Below are 17,830 nucleotides of genomic sequence, written 5' to 3'. Positions count from 1 at the left end.
TTAGAAAATTCTCGACTCATTGTCAGAAGATTCGTCGCAATGTCTATACGCTAATGTAACTTTATCTTGAGCTTTTCTTTTTCGTACTTGTGTTGCGTACAGGCCGATCCTACATACTTGTAAATGTGTTGATAATATAAAACATAGATTTTACATTTTTATTAAAAATGGGATCAACTATATTAACGATTCAATATATACTAACGAATCCGTGTTAATTGTAACAAACAAGTTTCATTTAATTTGTTATGTACGAAGTGATCGCACTGTTCCATATTTAAAAAAATAAATCTCTTAAGGGTTAAGGGTTCCAAATAAACATATGATTCGTTTGATCTTTCGTTTAAAAGCTCTTGCTTTTATTGATTGGTTTAACACATTACAGAAGACTATGAGCTTAATTAGAAGTATCTAAAAGTCGGACAATGCTCAGCAATGTGCTTTTGTCCTTCCTTGTATATTTTTGTAGGGAGTATTCAAGGACACACATTTTGTTTAATAATATATGGTCCTTCCTATGAAGAGTGCATACGTGTTCGCCAACAAATAAGTTTCAAATTCTAGAATATGATCGTGAATTATACAAGAATTGAAAATATCATTTACATTTTTCAAAATAATTACAAAGAATTCAAAACCATCTTGTTTGAGTTTTAATTTATTCCATTTCTAATTTTTACGTATAATTCTCGATAAGTAATCACATATATTATACATTGCTTTATAATCAATTTATATATAATTACTCAATGTTAAATGTTATACATATATCCATATACATTGATATCATTGATATGGAATCTTATATGTTACATAAATTTTGTTTTCTCTGTATTGAAATTTGAAACTTGTTACGAAGATAGATAAGGATAAATAAAGAACTCAGATGCAGGACGGGTAAGAAATTCTAAAATCCTTTTGTTCCTTCGAAACTGCCTAAAGCATTCACTATTACAGTTTCCTAGATATATATAATTTATAGCAAAGGTTTTGTTATTATCGAACTAATCGGGAAAATTGAACTGAGAATATAATTCTACCATTATAACAATGTTTAAAAGACGTTAAATACAAACGTAGATATATAAATTTTGTTTCTTGATAAAAATATAATTATAGCAATAATTTATGTATTTATATAAATTTATTAAAAAAAAAATGTATATGTATATACTTCGGTTTTATTATTCACTTAAATTCAACAAAATGTAGCAGTCGTGGCCGAGTGGTTAAGGCGTCTGACTAGAAATCAGATTCCCTCTGGGAGCGTAGGTTCGAGTCCTACCGACTGCGGTTATTTGTGAATAATAATTTTTTTAATCCTATTTTTTATATTTTTTTATTTAAAACATGGTTGGAAATAATAGATACAAGCTGATATATATATAACTATTGTAATTTCCAAGTACGTCTTGTACTATATCCTACTTATATTAATATTACTTTTTTCCGAATATTTTCATTCTTTTTTTTTTATTCTATCTTTACAATCTAAACCCTTATCGTTGATGCATACGTGCGTCCCTTAATTGTTCACAGTACTTTCTCCTAAGGTTCATATATTACTATTAAAAATATCTATCCTTGGAAACTCGTTGGATATTCGCTAAGAAGACACATAGATAAAAAACACATAGCTACCTTTGTCCAGGCTTAGACATTTTTATTCAAGTATCTAATTTTCGATAATGTGTCGAGCCGGACGATAAATAAATAATGAAAGTAAACGCCTAGGCGCAACAAATCAAGGATTATCCAATTACCTAGTCTTGAAATATCCATTGATACCCTCTAGGCTACATGATCACTAAAACAAAGGGGCACATATGGAATATTTAAACATTTCAATGAACTATCCTGACCCACTCCCGACCAATGAGCATCTATTCCTTCCTTTTTCATGTTCAGATCATACTTTAATTCCGCCCTTTTTATTCTTTTTCCTAATTTCACTACAATCTTCACGGATAGTTCTAAAGACGTTAAAAAGTCAGTCAAGTTACATTCTTCAGACTCACGACATCTAGACTCTCGAATCTTATTAAACATTACTGGCTATTACTCTTTCAGAAATAGCAAGCACAATTAACCACACATCATTATAGAAAACACATCAACAATTGTACCTTATTTCAACAAATATACGGTGATAGTTTCAATTCGCGCAATATTTATTATCGCGCATCTACTTTGTGAGTTTCACGAGATCCTTTAAAATAACGCGCGTTTTCCCATTAATTTGCAGGAACGCAGCGAGAAGTATTTTGCTGACGACCTTCAACGAGCCGAGTGCCGCTGCTCTTATTCATCGCGACCATAACTCTGACGACAAAGAAGTGACGAGGGATAGTCCTCTGCAAATCGACTATCATCGCTGGTCCGGTGCAAGACGTGTATCTGGAAATCCTCTCGTAGTTGCACCTTCACGACGCAACATTTATCATTGATTTATCTTTATTATATATCCACACCCATACATCTCTTTTGTAAGTATTATAATAAATTAATATCTTAATTAATTTTAATTTAAACTACTATTAATATCTCAATCAATTTAATATACAAATTAGCGACAATAGTGGGATTGAGATATTAAGAGCAGTGTTACAAATTGCAAATATATTCGGATGTATTAATGGTGATAATAGTTCAATGGTGATAATAGTTGACTTTATCTTTTCATGCTCTGTATATCTTCGTTTCGATCATATAAAAAGAAGTATTATAGTGTTAGTAGGACAATCGCATGTACAAGAAAACTAAGAAACACGATAACATTAGCCAATACATACAATGAGAAATAATATAGTAATCATAATCGAATCTTATTTTGAAGACTACTTAAGTTCGGTCTTAAGACACTTTCTAAATTCATAGCCGAAGAATAAGCAAAAACTCGAGTAAAAGCTCAAGATGATCTTCTTCCAAATCGGCTTAATATATTTCATAAATGTTTCTTATATGATAGAAGTACAGGCTTAAGTTTATTTCATTAGTGATATATATTCATGATCATTGAAATCATCATTATTAATATATATATATATATATATATATATATATATATATATATATCGCAAAATAAAATGATCCTCATCTAATAAACTTAAAACATATCCAGAAATTAGAATAGTAAAACAAGACACAAAATATATTATTTACAGTATTATTTATAACGTATTTGGAAAACTGTAAAAATATCGATAAAAAGAAGAAGAAATATGATTTCATATCGTTAAAAATATATTCGGGACGATCAAATTTCTTTCCGATTTTATAATGAATAAAAATTTAAAAAAGGTTTTGTTTTTTGAAACATTCAATGTTCGGAATATTACCATTTAATGGAATATAAACCTAGGAAAACAAATAATCGTGGTTTATCAAAATACCCTATGTTACAATTATTGATCTGCTCGTATTGACAGATATTTTTATTTACATCGGACAAGCAGATTTAACTGTGTGTATGTGTGTGTGTAATGAGATAAATGTATGAATATATTTTTTCAAATATGGAATGATGTTAAAAATATATGCACAGTATTATACATAGCCAATATTTTTTATCATCCGACAATCATATTATTTTCTCCAATATTATGAAACATAACAGGAAATAATTAAATTAAAAAAGCAAGTACAATAATGTAATATTATTAGTACTAATAATCTGATAATAATGTTATTACAAATGAAAGGTGTAATAAAATTTGGTATATTCATAAATTAACTTTAACAGCAAATATGTCTAATTAAATAATAACAAAGTGATATATGAATATAATTATAGACATAAGCTATCACAGAAGAATAAAAAAAGAATAAATAAATAATAAATTATAGATGAGAGTCAATATTTCGTTTTTGATACTTTTCTTTATGTATTTATTTCAAATATTTTAAAACAGGATGATTAATCTTAGATTAAAAGATAACTTCTTTGACTTTCTTGGAATTGTTTTTATAATTTACGAAAAGACGAGAAGAAATATATGGTTATGACTAATAATGCACAATATGGTTCAATAAAATATGAAACAGTTCAATGTTTCTATTCTAAAAACTAATTTTTTTTTTAACAAAGCTTTATTATTGTCAATAAGAAATAAAAATACAACTATCAAACTTTAAACATACAGGAAAAAAAGATTAACAATATATATAAAAATGTTTAAGCTAAATTAATAATTTATATTATTTACTTGTATTAATATTTATAATATTTGTTTAATTATAATTAATTTAATAATAACTAATAACTAATTTAATAAATAATTTAACTTTACGATAAAAAGATCAATTCTAGTTGCTTTGGCTTTTTCGCATGTTTTCATTCAAATCAAATTCGGTAATAGTCGTAGTTCTGTTTCAATAATTATTATACTAATATACATAGATATATATACTTAACGAATTATTAGACTTTCTCTTGAAAATAATTTATAACGATACGAAATACTTGGTCTTGAGAAATTCGTTCAACGGCTGCTAAGGGACAAATACAAAATAAAAAACATATTGTCTGGGTTTTAGGCATTTTTTTTTGTATTGTGAATAGAGTCAATTTTCTCAAGCCTAGAAAAAAAAATTAAGAAGATTTTACACTGAAAGACTTACGTGTTTATCTTAATCTTATCCGTGGAGATAGCTGTGCTTCTTACACAAAAAAATTCTGGCGAACTTAATTATAAAGGACCGCACATGAAGTTATTGAAAAATGTTCTAAACTAATATTCTAAACATATTCCCGACCGATTAGAAATTAATACTGGTCTTTTTTCATACAATTATTTCTTTATTACTGTAATGAATAATTTAATTATACATATATCGTTGATTATAATCCATTAGAGATAATTATTATCCAGAATAATTTTCCTTCGAAGCTAACAATGATGTTTGTGAGAAAGCTATGTCCTAATGTATAATATAACGAAGACATTATCTCTCCATCGATACACAAATATTTATCATCGACAGCCTGTTGTTACGCCCCAGGTTAGAAGTTTCGTAAAGTTAATTTACATTGAAGGATATGACTGTTAAAACGGCTTGTTTTAGTTATGATATTTAGTCATTAGTTATGATATATATACAATTTTTATCGTAGGCGATCCTTAGATCGATCGAAATACATATTTATAATGATCTACTTTCGATTATTTATGGTTACAAGTAGATAAAAGTTAGTTGTGAGTCGAAGTAAGATGAATCGGTTGCAGACTGAAGGAATCAAGGGAAGAATTAGTAAGAAATTAAATTTGTTGAGACTCGTATTAATATACTTCCGAGTTCTAAACGAGATTGATTAAAATAATATAAACAATAAGCAATATTTTCTGGATATTACTTACAGTATCTGTTTTTATGTGTGAAGAGTTAGGTTAGCCCCAATTTGTGAGTTGTCACAACGCACTACTTAAATTGTTTCACGTAAAGAAAAAATCAAAAAAGTGATTGACTGTATTTAAAAAAAAAAACCGTTGTGTTTTCATTTGAGAAACAGTTTCATATCATTTCAATTCCGATTGATCGTCCGTAATGCACTGACTAGCAAGGGCAATGCTGAGATTTTCGTTGACTCCTAATGGTCAAGGTGGAAGACTGCTTAGTCGTCAGAACATCGGTTTTTGGTTCAATGTATTGCCTCTACGTGCGCTGCTGACGGTGATGAAAACGTTTCTGTAAAGGAACTCTCTCAATTGTGCCTTATCTGGGCCAGTTGAGTCCCCTCATTCACATTTATCTAGGATTTTTTATGCCCATTCTGTCCTCTGCCTAAACTGTGGAAAAAGTAGACATGTGCATGTCTTGTTCTTGAATTTTTCCTACAATGATCAGTGATATCAGTGCTTTAATAAATGTTTCGCCGCATAGTTGAATATTGTTGGCGTTAGGTGATTTTATGTATTCAAGATTAAGATTCCATCTTGTTTTCGCATTTCAAATACTTCAGAGTAATTTTAGTTGAAAGGAAGATGTGCGTATATGTTACAATTTTTGGAATAGTAAATCTCCAATTCTGAAGACTAATAAATTTAAGGTTTTCCTGGAATGTTACAATATAATTTACAATGCCATGAATTTACTGCTACCTTTTTATTTCATCGGAACTTTTGTTATACAATATGGCAAGATAAACGAAGGAGGAAAGATTACTATATTTTTTGCAACGGAACGTAAATATAATATATGTATTAGTTTTTTCTAAATAATATCATGACAAATTTATTATTATATTGAATTGTTTTAGACAGATACAAATAAAAGTAATCCACGTAATGTCGATCGATATGAATATCAATGACTATTTAGAAATCGCATGTTACTTTTCTCTTACGGAATACGTATTGACTTTGTACCAATTCTTTAAAAATTGACGATTATACATTTGATCCGTCTCATTTTCAATTCAGTTCTTCAATTCATGAAGAACTGAAAACGTGAAGAACACTAACGTTCTTTTAATTCATTTTTTCCACACTCGAAAGATAAAAGCGATTAGTATCTCCGTTTGTCATGAGGGACATTGATTTGATTCACCAATAAGCAATTCCAAATCTTTTTTCTTTCTTTTTTATTTTCGTTTTTTTTTTATTTTATTTTCTTTTCCTTTTTTTTTTTATTTTAAATTCTTTGTTCAATTCTAAATTCCTTTTTCCTTTTACAAATAATAGCGCCAAAGATCGTAACGTCAAAATTATATAATTGAACATTTCATTATAATTAGAACTAAGATGTACAGTTGAAGAGTGTTTATAGAAAACACTATAAGTGTCAAAATTGAAAAATGTTTTTTTTATCATATGATGATCTATATATCAATGGAAATACTATAGTATAAAATTTCAGTGTAATGTTTTTTTGTAAGATCATCAATAGTGTCAAAAGATAATATTATCGATACACTCTCGTCATTGATCAGGTAAGTTTTTTCTTCCTCTTGAAAAATTGGATTTTTGGGCTGTTTTCTATAAGGACTTTTCAATTGTACATACAAACATCTTCTAACCATTAGAAACTAATTATATTTGTTTAGTTTTCCTTTATTATCTGCCTTTTTCTATACACTTAATATTGTAATTATCTAAATCATTGTTCTAATTTCATCCTCATAAGTACTTGTAGCATTTAATACAACTTTAGACCAAAGAAAATGTATTGCGAGCACTCAATTAGATTGGTTAGTCTGTAATATACCATTTTTTACATACTGCTATTCTTTTTATATGTTTTTGTTGAATTTCATGTACATGTTCCTTTTTTTTTTAAAGTATATTAGCGAAAATAAATGTTTTTTTAGAAAATAAAGAAAAGATTGGTATTCACGTTTATCACGCGAATAACGGGGATTCGATTTCCCACTGGGAAGGATTGATTTTTGTTTTGATTGTTTTTTCATATATATATATATGAAATGCATGATACGTTTCAAACAATAGAGGAAAAAGTAATGTTCAACAACATTCTTTTCATCCTTTTTTATAGAAATATTTTCTTTAACAGAGCCATTTTTTCGAAGGACTTATTCACATTATCAGATCAAGTAAGTAACATTCTTTTCTGTCATGAAAGAATCTATAGTTAGTAATAGGATCTGAAACGCTTCGAATAAAAACAAATGTCGACTTGTTGATATAAAATTTCAAAATCTTTATAAGTCTCAAATGTTTCGTTATTTTCGTTGTACTAGCGATTTTCATGTACTTATTTTATTACTAATCTGATATCAAATCTATTTGATATTGACTCTTATTATTTTAATACTCGAATTACTCATTTTAACTCTAAATCTGAGTAACTAAATACTCAAACTTAAATCTGAGTAATTTAGTAATCAGTTCCGAATCTTTTATCATTATGATATTATTTTTATCTATAAATTTCAATGTTAAAATGAAACGTCTTGAAATGAAAAATAAAAGAGAAATCTGCGGATTTGGCAAATGGCTCTAGTACTTATTTAATTTTAAATATAATTGCTATACTTTATACTCTGTATATATTATATTACATCACACTTACAGTTTTGTAATGGAATAAGTAATATGCATAAGCAGTAAATTTATTTTTTCTTCTTTATTTTATTTTCTTCTCTCATTTCCTATATATCAACATTTATAATATATACTGCAAGCTATAAAAATGAATAACGTAAATAAATATACTTTTACTGATTCAAACTTTTCGGATTTTTTTTTAAATATTTCACATCAATAATATTGTTTGAACAAAAGTAATCAAAATGATTCTAAGATATTGATTACTCATTAATCATTTGAATCCTATCAAAATTTTCAAGACTTTGAAACGTACGAGTTAACGATGAATATTTTCAAGATTATTGGTAGGACAATGAAAGTGACAAAAGGCTTGAAACTTATTAAGATTTTTTAGGCTTTTTTAATCTTTGAATGGTTTCAAAGTTAATCGAATGTGTCGTAAAAATAAACGAAATAAATTCTGAACGATTCGAAGTATTTCTGATCCCATCTGTACGTACCATATTCGCATATATATACGCAATAATTTTGTATATCAAAGATAAAATCAATAACTTTTATTATAAATATCACAAAAAAATATTCTTTGGTTTATGTTAGTTATCGAAGGCGCCGTGGCTTAGTTGGTTAAAGCGCCTGTCTAGTAAACAGGAGATCGGGGGTTCGAATCCCCCCGGGGCCCCTTGCCTTTTAATTTTGGACTCATGATTAGAAATATAATAAGTTTTTACATTGAACAAAATACATAGAATAATTTTTTATGCAATCTCAAGTTCTCATAGAAGTCACGAATGGATGAATTATCCTTTATAAATAATCATTAATAGTAAGGTGAAATTTTATTCTTGATATTCGGTATTTGTGAAGATACCAAATAGTCTATTAGCAAAGATAAAAAATATCTACGGATTCGTTCAATTATCGATGCATTATTATTAATGTTATTATTATTATTATTACTATTATTCCCATTGTTCTTCGTATCCATTTTTACATCGATACAATGACAGAGTAACATTTTTTTTATAAATGCTTCGTCGCTTTCGGCCTTAGAGATATTTTCTTTTGTTTCAATAATGTCTTTTTTGTCTGAAAATTGTAAAATGATTTTAGATTCGTCCACCGGTTTAATTTTTTCATTATCGCTAGGTATTATACTACTAGGCAAAGTTTTGCTAATATCAGATAAGACATTCTGTTCTTTGACTACGCTATTTTCTAAATTCGTTCTCAGTTCTATATTTTTGAGGGTGAAATCAGAAAAAGGACTTTCGATTGTCATAGAACTTATATCGCATTCATTGTTCTTTGCATTTTTGAGATCAGATGTAGCATTGAGTTTCTTGACCAAATTTGTCTTCGGTGTACTCGTTAAAATTTTGTCTTTGTTTACAAATAAATCGTTTTCCAATGATTCCAATTTTTTATCGTCAGGAATCGGTGATTCAATCGAAGTAAGAGTCTCAGTTATGTCCTGCATATCTGATTGGAGAATGTCTTTCGCAAGATCCTTGGAACTTGAATCAAGAATAACTTTCTCCTTCTCACTTGTCGCTGGTTGTTCTATTTCATCGCGAGTATCAGTTTTACTTTCGTTAAGCTCCGAAGTATTAACATCAGTTTTGATATAAATTTTCTTTGCTGTAGGTGTTTGCTTCTTATCGGAGTTATAACGAGCGTACAAATTTTGAAGGATTTCTATGTCTCGTGAAGGAAGAGTCTTTAAAGCAATGACGCGTTCCATATGTTGGACGTATGCTTCCTCTGGCAATACAGTGATTTGTTCTAAAAGTTTTTTTATTTATTATTTATTTTTTTTTATTTTGTTTTTATATTTAAATTTACACGTAGATATTTGAACTTAATTATAAAATAAAAAAAAAAAAATATATATATATACAGTGGCAAGCATATAAATAAGAAAAATGTTTTTGTAAACTTAAACTTAATCTGTTTTTGTTTTCTAAAATAATAATATATAAAGTCAATATTTCCAGAAAGTGTATACTTTAAGCTACAAATTGATATATAATACATCATAGCTAAAGTTGTTGTTTGACCTTTACGACGGTAAACAGTGTATAGCAGCACATTTGAAGCGAGCACGTGAATAAGAAAACGTCTTATTACTAACAGTTGTACGAAGTTCTTTGTATTGTGAATGTCTGCAGTTCGTTAAATTGAAAATATTTAATCTATATTTGCTTATTTTTCATTTCCTGCTTTGTCATTATGAGTGGAAGCAAGCACGTTACACTGGATATACAACGAGAAATTTTGTAATTGCGTAAACAAAATTTTAAACTTCGTGAAATTGCAAATCGTTTGGATATTTCTATTACTGCCCGTCACCAAACTTTGAAGCATATAGATGAAAATGGCAATTATTCTGCGAGCCTCTAGACCATGAAAAATACTGCCTCGCATTGATCGTTTAATTCATCGGCTCTCAGAAAACGATCATTTCAAAATTGCAATTCATTCTGAAATTTTAGCACATATTGTATCAAAAATTAATGTTCACATTGTGCGAAAACATTTGAATGAGTTTGAGTTAAAAGGATCGTGTTGCACGTAAAATACCATTCATAATAAAAAAATCGAAAATCAAGGTTACGTTTCGTTAAAGAGTACATTGATTGGACACTAGAACAATGAGTTAAAGTCATCTTCACCGATGAATCAAAGGTTAATCGATTCGTTTTAGTTGGGAAAATATATGTTTGATAAAATATAGACGAAGAATTCAAGGAGAAGTGCCTACAACCAACCACTAAAGGAGGCGATGATTCCTTAATGGTTTGGGTCGGGATGGCTATGAACGGTCTTGATCCAATTTGTTGAATAGAAAGAATTATGAATCAGCATGTTTATGTTGATATCTTAGATCGCTATTTATTTCCTTTTGCTATGAATGAATTTGCTAGAATACTATATTTTTCAACCAAACAACGATCCTAAACACACATCTCGTAAGGCAAATCATTTTCTAAGTGACCACCATGTTAATATTATGACAATCTCTCAATTTAAATCCGATAGAAACTCTTTGGAACGATGTAAAAACTGTTGTTAAACAAAAGAAACTATCTAATATTAACAAATTATATAATGTTGTTGAATTAGCATGGAATAATATTTCAGTTGTTCGTTGTATACGATTTATTAATTCTATCTCGTAGATGTACGGAAGTGATCAGGAATAAAGGTGGACCTTTCAAAATCATTATTAAATATCATTATAAAAAATCATTATTTTGTGTCAAATAAAACCGACAAATTTTAATTTTATAATGTTTTCTTATTTAGTTGCTTGTTGATTATTGCTCCATACTATGTGTATTTGATTTTATATTGAAAATAAAGGTAAAATTAGTTTAACAATTATAGTTATTCAACGTCTATAAAATGCACTTTCCAACGACGTATAATACTAATAAAAATATAAACAATCCATAATTATATCAGAAATTTAGTTTAAGAATAAATATTTTTTTATTTATATGCTCGCCACTATATATGTATGTATCTATGTATAAATGTATGCATGTATGTATGTATGTATATACAAAGTATCTATTTATAGATGACCAAGCAGATATCTCACAACTGTTACAAGGAAGTTTAATAAGACATATTTACACGGATATGAATCAGCTACAAAGTGTACGTAAAAATAAATTTTTAAGTGTATAGTAACCGTTTCAAGTCATGAAGATCAACATAGTTTTTTTAAGTGAATACTTATAATCTTTTTTGCATTTTTATATAGTAGTGGTCGTTTGCAATCAAAATTATATCTATTAAAAAATTGCTATTATGCATTGTTTACAAGATAATCGGCATGATTACGATCGATTAATAAATTCACATTGTATTGTAATTTATACTCCGTACTATACAAATACGTTATTTACAAATCAAGTAGTTGTGTATTTTGACGAGTTGAATGTTAATGATCTTGTTCGATGTAACTGATTTCAAAATATGTAGTTCGACAATTGTTTTTCAAATGTAATATGGAAAACCAACTATTTAAAGACTTAAAATGCCAGTTATTTCGTAAACGATTCATTCAATGATCCAATCAAAAATTTCTACAAATGATTCATACGATTTCGACATATGATTTTGTTTGCAAATAATTACTACTATATGAATATGTAAACAAATTATAGGCAGTCGTTTAAAAATACTATGTTAATTTTCATCAATTGAAGAGATCACGAGCAAAAAAGAATTGTTGACTTGCATTTTGTAGTAAATCAATGCAAACTTCTTTTATAAAATATCGTAAGACATTTGCTTAAACATCTGTGGGCGGGCACTCTTTATATATTAATATATATATATATATATATATATATATATATATATATATATATATTAAAAATAATATAATATAATGTCTAATTTTCTTTACGTTATATGTACATACATATACACACATATATTTTGTTTCATACCCGACACATCTTTTGACTTGACGTCATCTCCATCTTTTTTTGCCGCAATCGATTTGTTAATTGTATCGTTTTCATGTTTTTCCTTATTATCAGTCATCTTCTTCGATTTTTTCGTATATTTTTCAATCTCATTTTCATCTGAAAATATTGGCGAAATATTTTCACCATTTGCTTCTTTTTCTGGCTGATCTTTTATATTTATAAAGCCCTTCGATTTTTTAATAAACTGACGTTTACTTCGTTGTGCTGTATCATGAGTTTCTATATATTCATAATTTCTTTCATAATCTGTCAAATCTACGAAACCTTTTTTCTCGGTTACTATAGGATGTGTGTAATTTACATCGATATTGTAATTAACATTCTCAATTTGTTCATTATTAAAATCAGAAATATCATTTTCTGCATTGTCAGATTTAGAAACTTTTTGTTTCTTCACAACTTTTTTTTCTTTCTCTGCCATCTTATTTTTAAGAAATAAAAAATGATATTTGCGTAACTTCATATTAAATGTAAATTGTTTTGTCAATGTTATCTACAGATTTCTTCTTATCTACTGGCGATTATAACTAGTACATGAGATTGTAAATGTAAATTATGTATATAAAATAAGAACCATGTGTATCATGTAATATATATACAATGATTATAAATTAGTCAACAAAAAAAATTTGTAAACAAAAAAGAAATCGACGAGGATGGGATTCGAACCCACGCGTGCAGAGCACATTGGATTAGCAGTCCAACGCCTTAACCACTCGGCCACCTCGTCACACGAGAATAATCTTCCTAAATATTTATAATAAATAAAAATTCTTAATAATTGTTTTGAAAATTTAATAAAAACATTTGTAGAAGTTCAAATGATGTAAATATTTGCTTAAGTGTATATAATTCCGTTTTACATCAAAAAATTACACATTAATGAAAATAACAATTCACAGTATATTCATATATTTGAATAAAATTGGAAATAAAAAATACACATAGCATACAGTATAACTTAAATACATATGTAATCATGACTTCATTATCGGTCATAAGTATGTATGTATAATTTGTATAAAATTGATATGTGTGTGTTTAGATTGTTATTACGATCGTTGTGTAAGCAATATTTAAATACGTCATAACAAATGAATTTACTTGAAAAACTTTAAAATATTTTTAATATTTATCATAAGTAATGCGTAGATTATTACCACTTGACTTTGTACTTTATTATTTCCATTATAATCTATTCAATAAGTAGTCAAGATAGTAACCAATGGCTGCAATCATGTTAAGTAATCGTTTTCCGTCTTTATTTGTTACAACATGCAATGCACATAATTGGGTACAGTCATAGCAACGTAAGAAGTTTAAGTGGTACTTCAAAGAAATTGAAGAATGGAAGAGACATCAAAAAAAATGTTGACATACACTTCTGTTTACGACAAGAGGATTGCTGCGAATATTGGAAACGAATTTTCTAGACTTCAAGGTAAATAAATATAGCATATGGAACCATTGTAATTATCATTATATTTAGGAAAAAAAAACGAATTAATTGCAAGTATATGTATAATTCTGCAGTAAAAGAATTTTATATTGTTTTTATCTTTATTTAGGACAATGTTATTTGGATCATGCTGGTGCTACACTTTATTCCAAAACACAAATCAAAAATGTAAGCGATGATTTATGTAACTCCCTTTATGGTAATCCACATTCTATTGGCCTTGCAGGTGGTATTACTCATGATAACATTGAACAAATAAGACATAGGTAAATACTTTTTTAACAAATTTAACTACTGTGTAACTGAATGTATTATTTTTTATATATTATGATTTTTTAGAATATTAAGTCATTTTCACACATCATCAGAAGAATACAGTGTTATTTTTACATCAGGAGCAACACAATCTTTAAAAATTATCGCTGAAACATTTCGCTTTACGAATAATAAAAATAATGATCTTCATTTTCAATCTACAGGACATTTTATTTATATGCAAGACAATCATACTTCAGTTCTTGGAATGAGAGAGATTGTCTCTCAAAAAAAGGTTAAAATAACTTGTCTTAGTCATAAACATGCATTTCAAGTATTAGAACAACCAGTAAATTCTTCAAATAATAATGTAGCAAGTGACAATAATTCTCTTTTTGTTTATCCTGCCCAATGCAATTTTTCTGGTGCAAAATATCCACTCGAATGGATTCAAAATGTACACAATAATGTGCTTTCCAGCGTCACTGGTCAATTAAATACAAAGTGCTATGTTCTCCTGGATGCAGCAGGTTTTGTACCAACAAATGATTTAAATTTATCCATATTTAAACCAGATTTTGTGTGTATATCTTTTTATAAGATGTTTGGATATCCAACTGGTATTGGTGCTTTAATAGTAAAAAATTCTAGTGCAGATGTTCTTGATAAAGTCTATTACGGAGGAGGCACTGTAAATGTTTCTCTTAGTTCTGAAATGTTTCATGTGAAGCGTCAAAACTTATATCAAAGGTAAATAAGATAAACATATTTGAATGAAAATAACATATTTTAATAATATTACAATGTTTAATTATAATATTACAATACTAATAGATTCGAAGATGGAACCATACCATTTTTATCTATAATATCATTACAATATGGATTAGATATACTTCTAAAAATTAGTATAAAGCAAATATCAAGTCATGTATTCGCACTTGCTAAATATTTGCATCACACTCTATTAAGATTGCATCATTGTAATGGTGCACCTGTTGTAAAAATTTATTCAGACAATGACTATGAAGATCCTAACTTACAAGGAGGAATTGTTACATTTAATATTCTTAGGTCCAATGGCGAATATGTTGGATATATGGAAGTTGCACATATGGCTGCACTTTTTAAAATACATCTCAGAACTGGTTGTTTCTGTAATCCTGGTGCATGCCAAAGACATCTATCCCTTAAAAATGAAGAAATTTTACAAAATTATGATGCAGGCTATGTATGTGGTGGTGCTGCAGATATAATAAATGGTAAACCAACTGGTGCTATACGAATTTCATTTGGATATATGTCTGTGATCGAAGATGTTGAGACTTTATTACAAATGATAACTAAATGCTTTTTGAGCAAATCAGAAAAAAATTTAAGCATATCAGAAGTTCGTAAATTAAATCATATTGAGATTAAAAATAAGAAATATCTTATAAATGATAAAGATAATATAAAAGAATTTGAGGATAAGGCATGGTATTCATCATTTTTATATGGTGCAAAATATTTAAAAAATACTAATAACTTAAAAAGTAATATTACTCTAAAACGATTGTTTATATATCCTATAAAATCATGTGGAGCATTTGAAATAACTACTTCTTGGACTTTGAATGAGAAAGGTTTAGAATATGATAGAGAATGGATGATAATGACATCAAATGGAATTTGTTTGACTCAAAAGCAACAAACTAATCTTTGTTTAATTAAACCATTTATATCCAAAGAAACGCAAGTCATAAGATTAACATATCCAGGTAAAATTGAAATGAACTATTCTTGGAAAGAAATTTTTTCTTTACTAGTAATGATGTAATGATTACTATTTAATATTTTCATTTTACAATAAATCTTTTAGGAATGCCATTAGTAGAAATACCTTTGAAGTATTCTGAAGATTATGTAAATGGTACAATATGCCAAAGTAGAGTTTGCGGACAAAAAGTTCAAGGCATTGATTGTGGAGAAGATGTGTCTGAGTGGTTGAGCTTAGCTATTGGTCATCCAAATTTAAAACTTGTTAGGCAAATTAATCATGAAATCAAAGACAAACTAAAGCAAGGTACATTAAAAGAATACTTAATTTATATACATTTCATTGTGCATTTCTAACTATACATTTTTTAAGGATTACATAATCCAAAACTATCCTTTTCGAGTCAAGCTCAATATCTATTATTGAATGAAGAAAGTATATCATGGTTATGTAGTAGAATTGTTAATGCAGAAGATTTTAACAAAGATACGGTATTACATAGATTTAGGGGAAACATTGTTTTAAGTGGCTGCAAAGCTTTTGAAGAACTTTCATGGAAATTAATACGAATAGGCAAAACTGAATTCCAGGTTGTTCATTTATACAAATTAATAATATTAGTCTTAATTGGAGCATAGAATTCAACCTGTAAATATTATTATGCATGTTAGGTAAATGGATCTTGCACAAGATGTCAAATGATATGCATTGATCAAACAACAGGCATAAAAACGGTAGAACCATTACGTACATTAGCAGAGGAATTTCATGGAAAATTAAAATTTGGCATATATCTTACAAGATTGACAACAAAAGAAGAAATATTAAATATTGGAGATACAGTGTACTTTGATTGATATGAAATAATATATATATTATACTATGCTATATATATATTATATATATATATATAAAATTTACATTCATATAAATTTTATACTTTACCTGGAATTTTTTAACTAGAATATTATGATATTATACATTCTATAGGTTGTTGTTTTGTAACTTTTTTTACAGGTTCACCATTTGATACATCTTTGATAGTTTCACATACTGCTTCGTAGTCAGGAAATGCTAGTGTTTGTAGTTTTGAATAAACTAATTCGTCATTAATTTTAATTTCAAAGGATCCTGCAAGAAAATAACAAATTTGTATCTATTTTTAATATATAAAATTTTATATAAAAGTTGTCTTACCTTCTTTTCCTTCGGTTCCAGAGACTTTGGCTGTTGGTACATTCTTCTCTATTAAATTGACCATATCAAGAAATTGTGGCTTATAGTTACAGGTTTCACTGTAAAAAAGTTTCAAATGTATTTAGTAAAACTGACTTTGATTATTGTTTTAGCATCAATAAATCTAAGTATTTTATCAAGAGGTTATAATTTTCTTTGCATGCTGCAATAACATTTATTGCAATTTATAATAGGATTTTATAATAATAAATATTAATATATTTACCAATATTCGATGTTAACTTTAACATCATGCATATTAGATAGATATAATTTTGTAAATTATTTTAATTTAAATTAATCTTCAATTGTATCTGCTATGATACATTACTACCAACATTAATATATCAATTTCATATTAAATAAAAAATGTAGAATTAAATATATGCATATGTAGGGTAATACGTATCGATAGTTTACAGTTGTAACTCGGACGATGTCCTCATTTCGTTTTTATTTATATACCTCTTATGGAAAGATCGATTTATGTTATTAACGTCAACATACAAACTATCAATGGAAAGAAGTAACAATATTTATGCAATTTTATTATATTATATTTCAAACGAATAAGACAGTGAAACTTTTGTTAAAAACGATTAAAAAA

General features: G+C 27.7%; 2 protein-coding genes and 3 non-coding genes across 10 annotated transcripts; 3 read left to right on the top strand and 2 right to left on the bottom strand.

Annotated features, from left to right (window-relative positions):
* The first annotated feature begins 1,211 nt into the window (after positions 1–1,211).
* On the top strand, positions 1,212–1,293 carry TRNAS-AGA (transfer RNA serine (anticodon AGA)). The gene has a single exon. It is a non-coding gene; the product is annotated as a tRNA-Ser (tRNA).
* Positions 1,294–2,344: 1,051 nt separating this feature from the next.
* On the top strand, positions 2,345–17,264 carry mal (molybdenum cofactor sulfurase). Of its 6 annotated transcripts, XM_085655504.1 has the most exons (10): positions 9,697–9,759; positions 11,593–11,672; positions 13,815–13,955; positions 14,083–14,239; positions 14,313–14,978; positions 15,063–15,988; positions 16,090–16,293; positions 16,360–16,577; positions 16,659–16,831; positions 17,005–17,262. In XM_085655504.1, exons 3-10 carry the CDS (start codon positions 13,862–13,864, stop codon positions 17,015–17,017), a joined length of 2,451 nt encoding a protein of 816 aa, XP_085511630.1. In that variant the 5' UTR covers positions 9,697–9,759; positions 11,593–11,672; positions 13,815–13,861; the 3' UTR covers positions 17,018–17,262. The 6 variants fall into 6 exon arrangements, with proteins under 6 accessions (XP_085511629.1, XP_085511630.1, XP_085511631.1 ...); XM_085655503.1 differs by lacking the exons at positions 9,697–9,759; positions 11,593–11,672 and adding an exon at positions 2,345–2,486; XM_085655505.1 differs by lacking the exons at positions 9,697–9,759; positions 11,593–11,672 and adding an exon at positions 13,488–13,579.
* On the top strand, positions 8,615–8,688 carry TRNAT-AGU (transfer RNA threonine (anticodon AGU)). The gene has a single exon. It is a non-coding gene; the product is annotated as a tRNA-Thr (tRNA).
* TRNAS-GCU (transfer RNA serine (anticodon GCU)) lies at positions 13,163–13,244 on the bottom strand. Its single transcript has one exon. It is a non-coding gene; the product is annotated as a tRNA-Ser (tRNA).
* LOC118440359 (migration and invasion enhancer 1-like) lies at positions 15,279–17,697 on the bottom strand. The gene is made up of 4 exons (XM_035863259.2): positions 17,450–17,697; positions 17,185–17,282; positions 16,933–17,118; positions 15,279–15,417 (listed from the first exon to the last, which is right to left on the bottom strand). Exons 1-3 carry the CDS (start codon positions 17,479–17,481, stop codon positions 16,955–16,957), a joined length of 294 nt encoding a protein of 97 aa, XP_035719152.1. The 5' UTR covers positions 17,482–17,697; the 3' UTR covers positions 15,279–15,417; positions 16,933–16,954.
* Between the last annotated feature and the right edge of the window lie 133 nt (positions 17,698–17,830).

The sequence above is a fragment of the Vespa mandarinia genome, chromosome 2, assembly GCF_050613455.1.
Source record: "Vespa mandarinia isolate Hongniang chromosome 2, ASM5061345v1, whole genome shotgun sequence".
Lineage (NCBI taxonomy): Eukaryota > Metazoa > Arthropoda > Insecta > Hymenoptera > Vespidae > Vespa > Vespa mandarinia.
This window is presented reverse-complemented; position numbering and strand designations above follow the sequence as displayed.

Excerpts from the sequence above, each read along its gene's own strand:
- LOC118440359 (XM_035863259.2), bottom strand. The coding sequence starts at position 17,481 with ATGCATGATGTTAAAGTTAACATCGAATATTG. Across the intron at positions 17,283-17,449 it reads AAAGTTAACATCGAATATTG|TGAAACCTGTAACTATAAGC; the intron begins GTAAATATATTA and ends ACTTTTTTACAG. Across the intron at positions 17,119-17,184 it reads TGGAACCGAAGGAAAAGAAG|GATCCTTTGAAATTAAAATT; the intron begins GTAAGACAACTT and ends ATTTTCTTGCAG.
- mal (XM_085655503.1), top strand. The coding sequence starts at position 13,862 with ATGGAAGAGACATCAAAAAAAATGTTGACATACACTTCTGTTTACGAC. Across the intron at positions 14,979-15,062 it reads CGTCAAAACTTATATCAAAG|ATTCGAAGATGGAACCATAC; the intron begins GTAAATAAGATA and ends CAATACTAATAG. Across the intron at positions 15,989-16,089 it reads CATAAGATTAACATATCCAG|GAATGCCATTAGTAGAAATA; the intron begins GTAAAATTGAAA and ends TAAATCTTTTAG.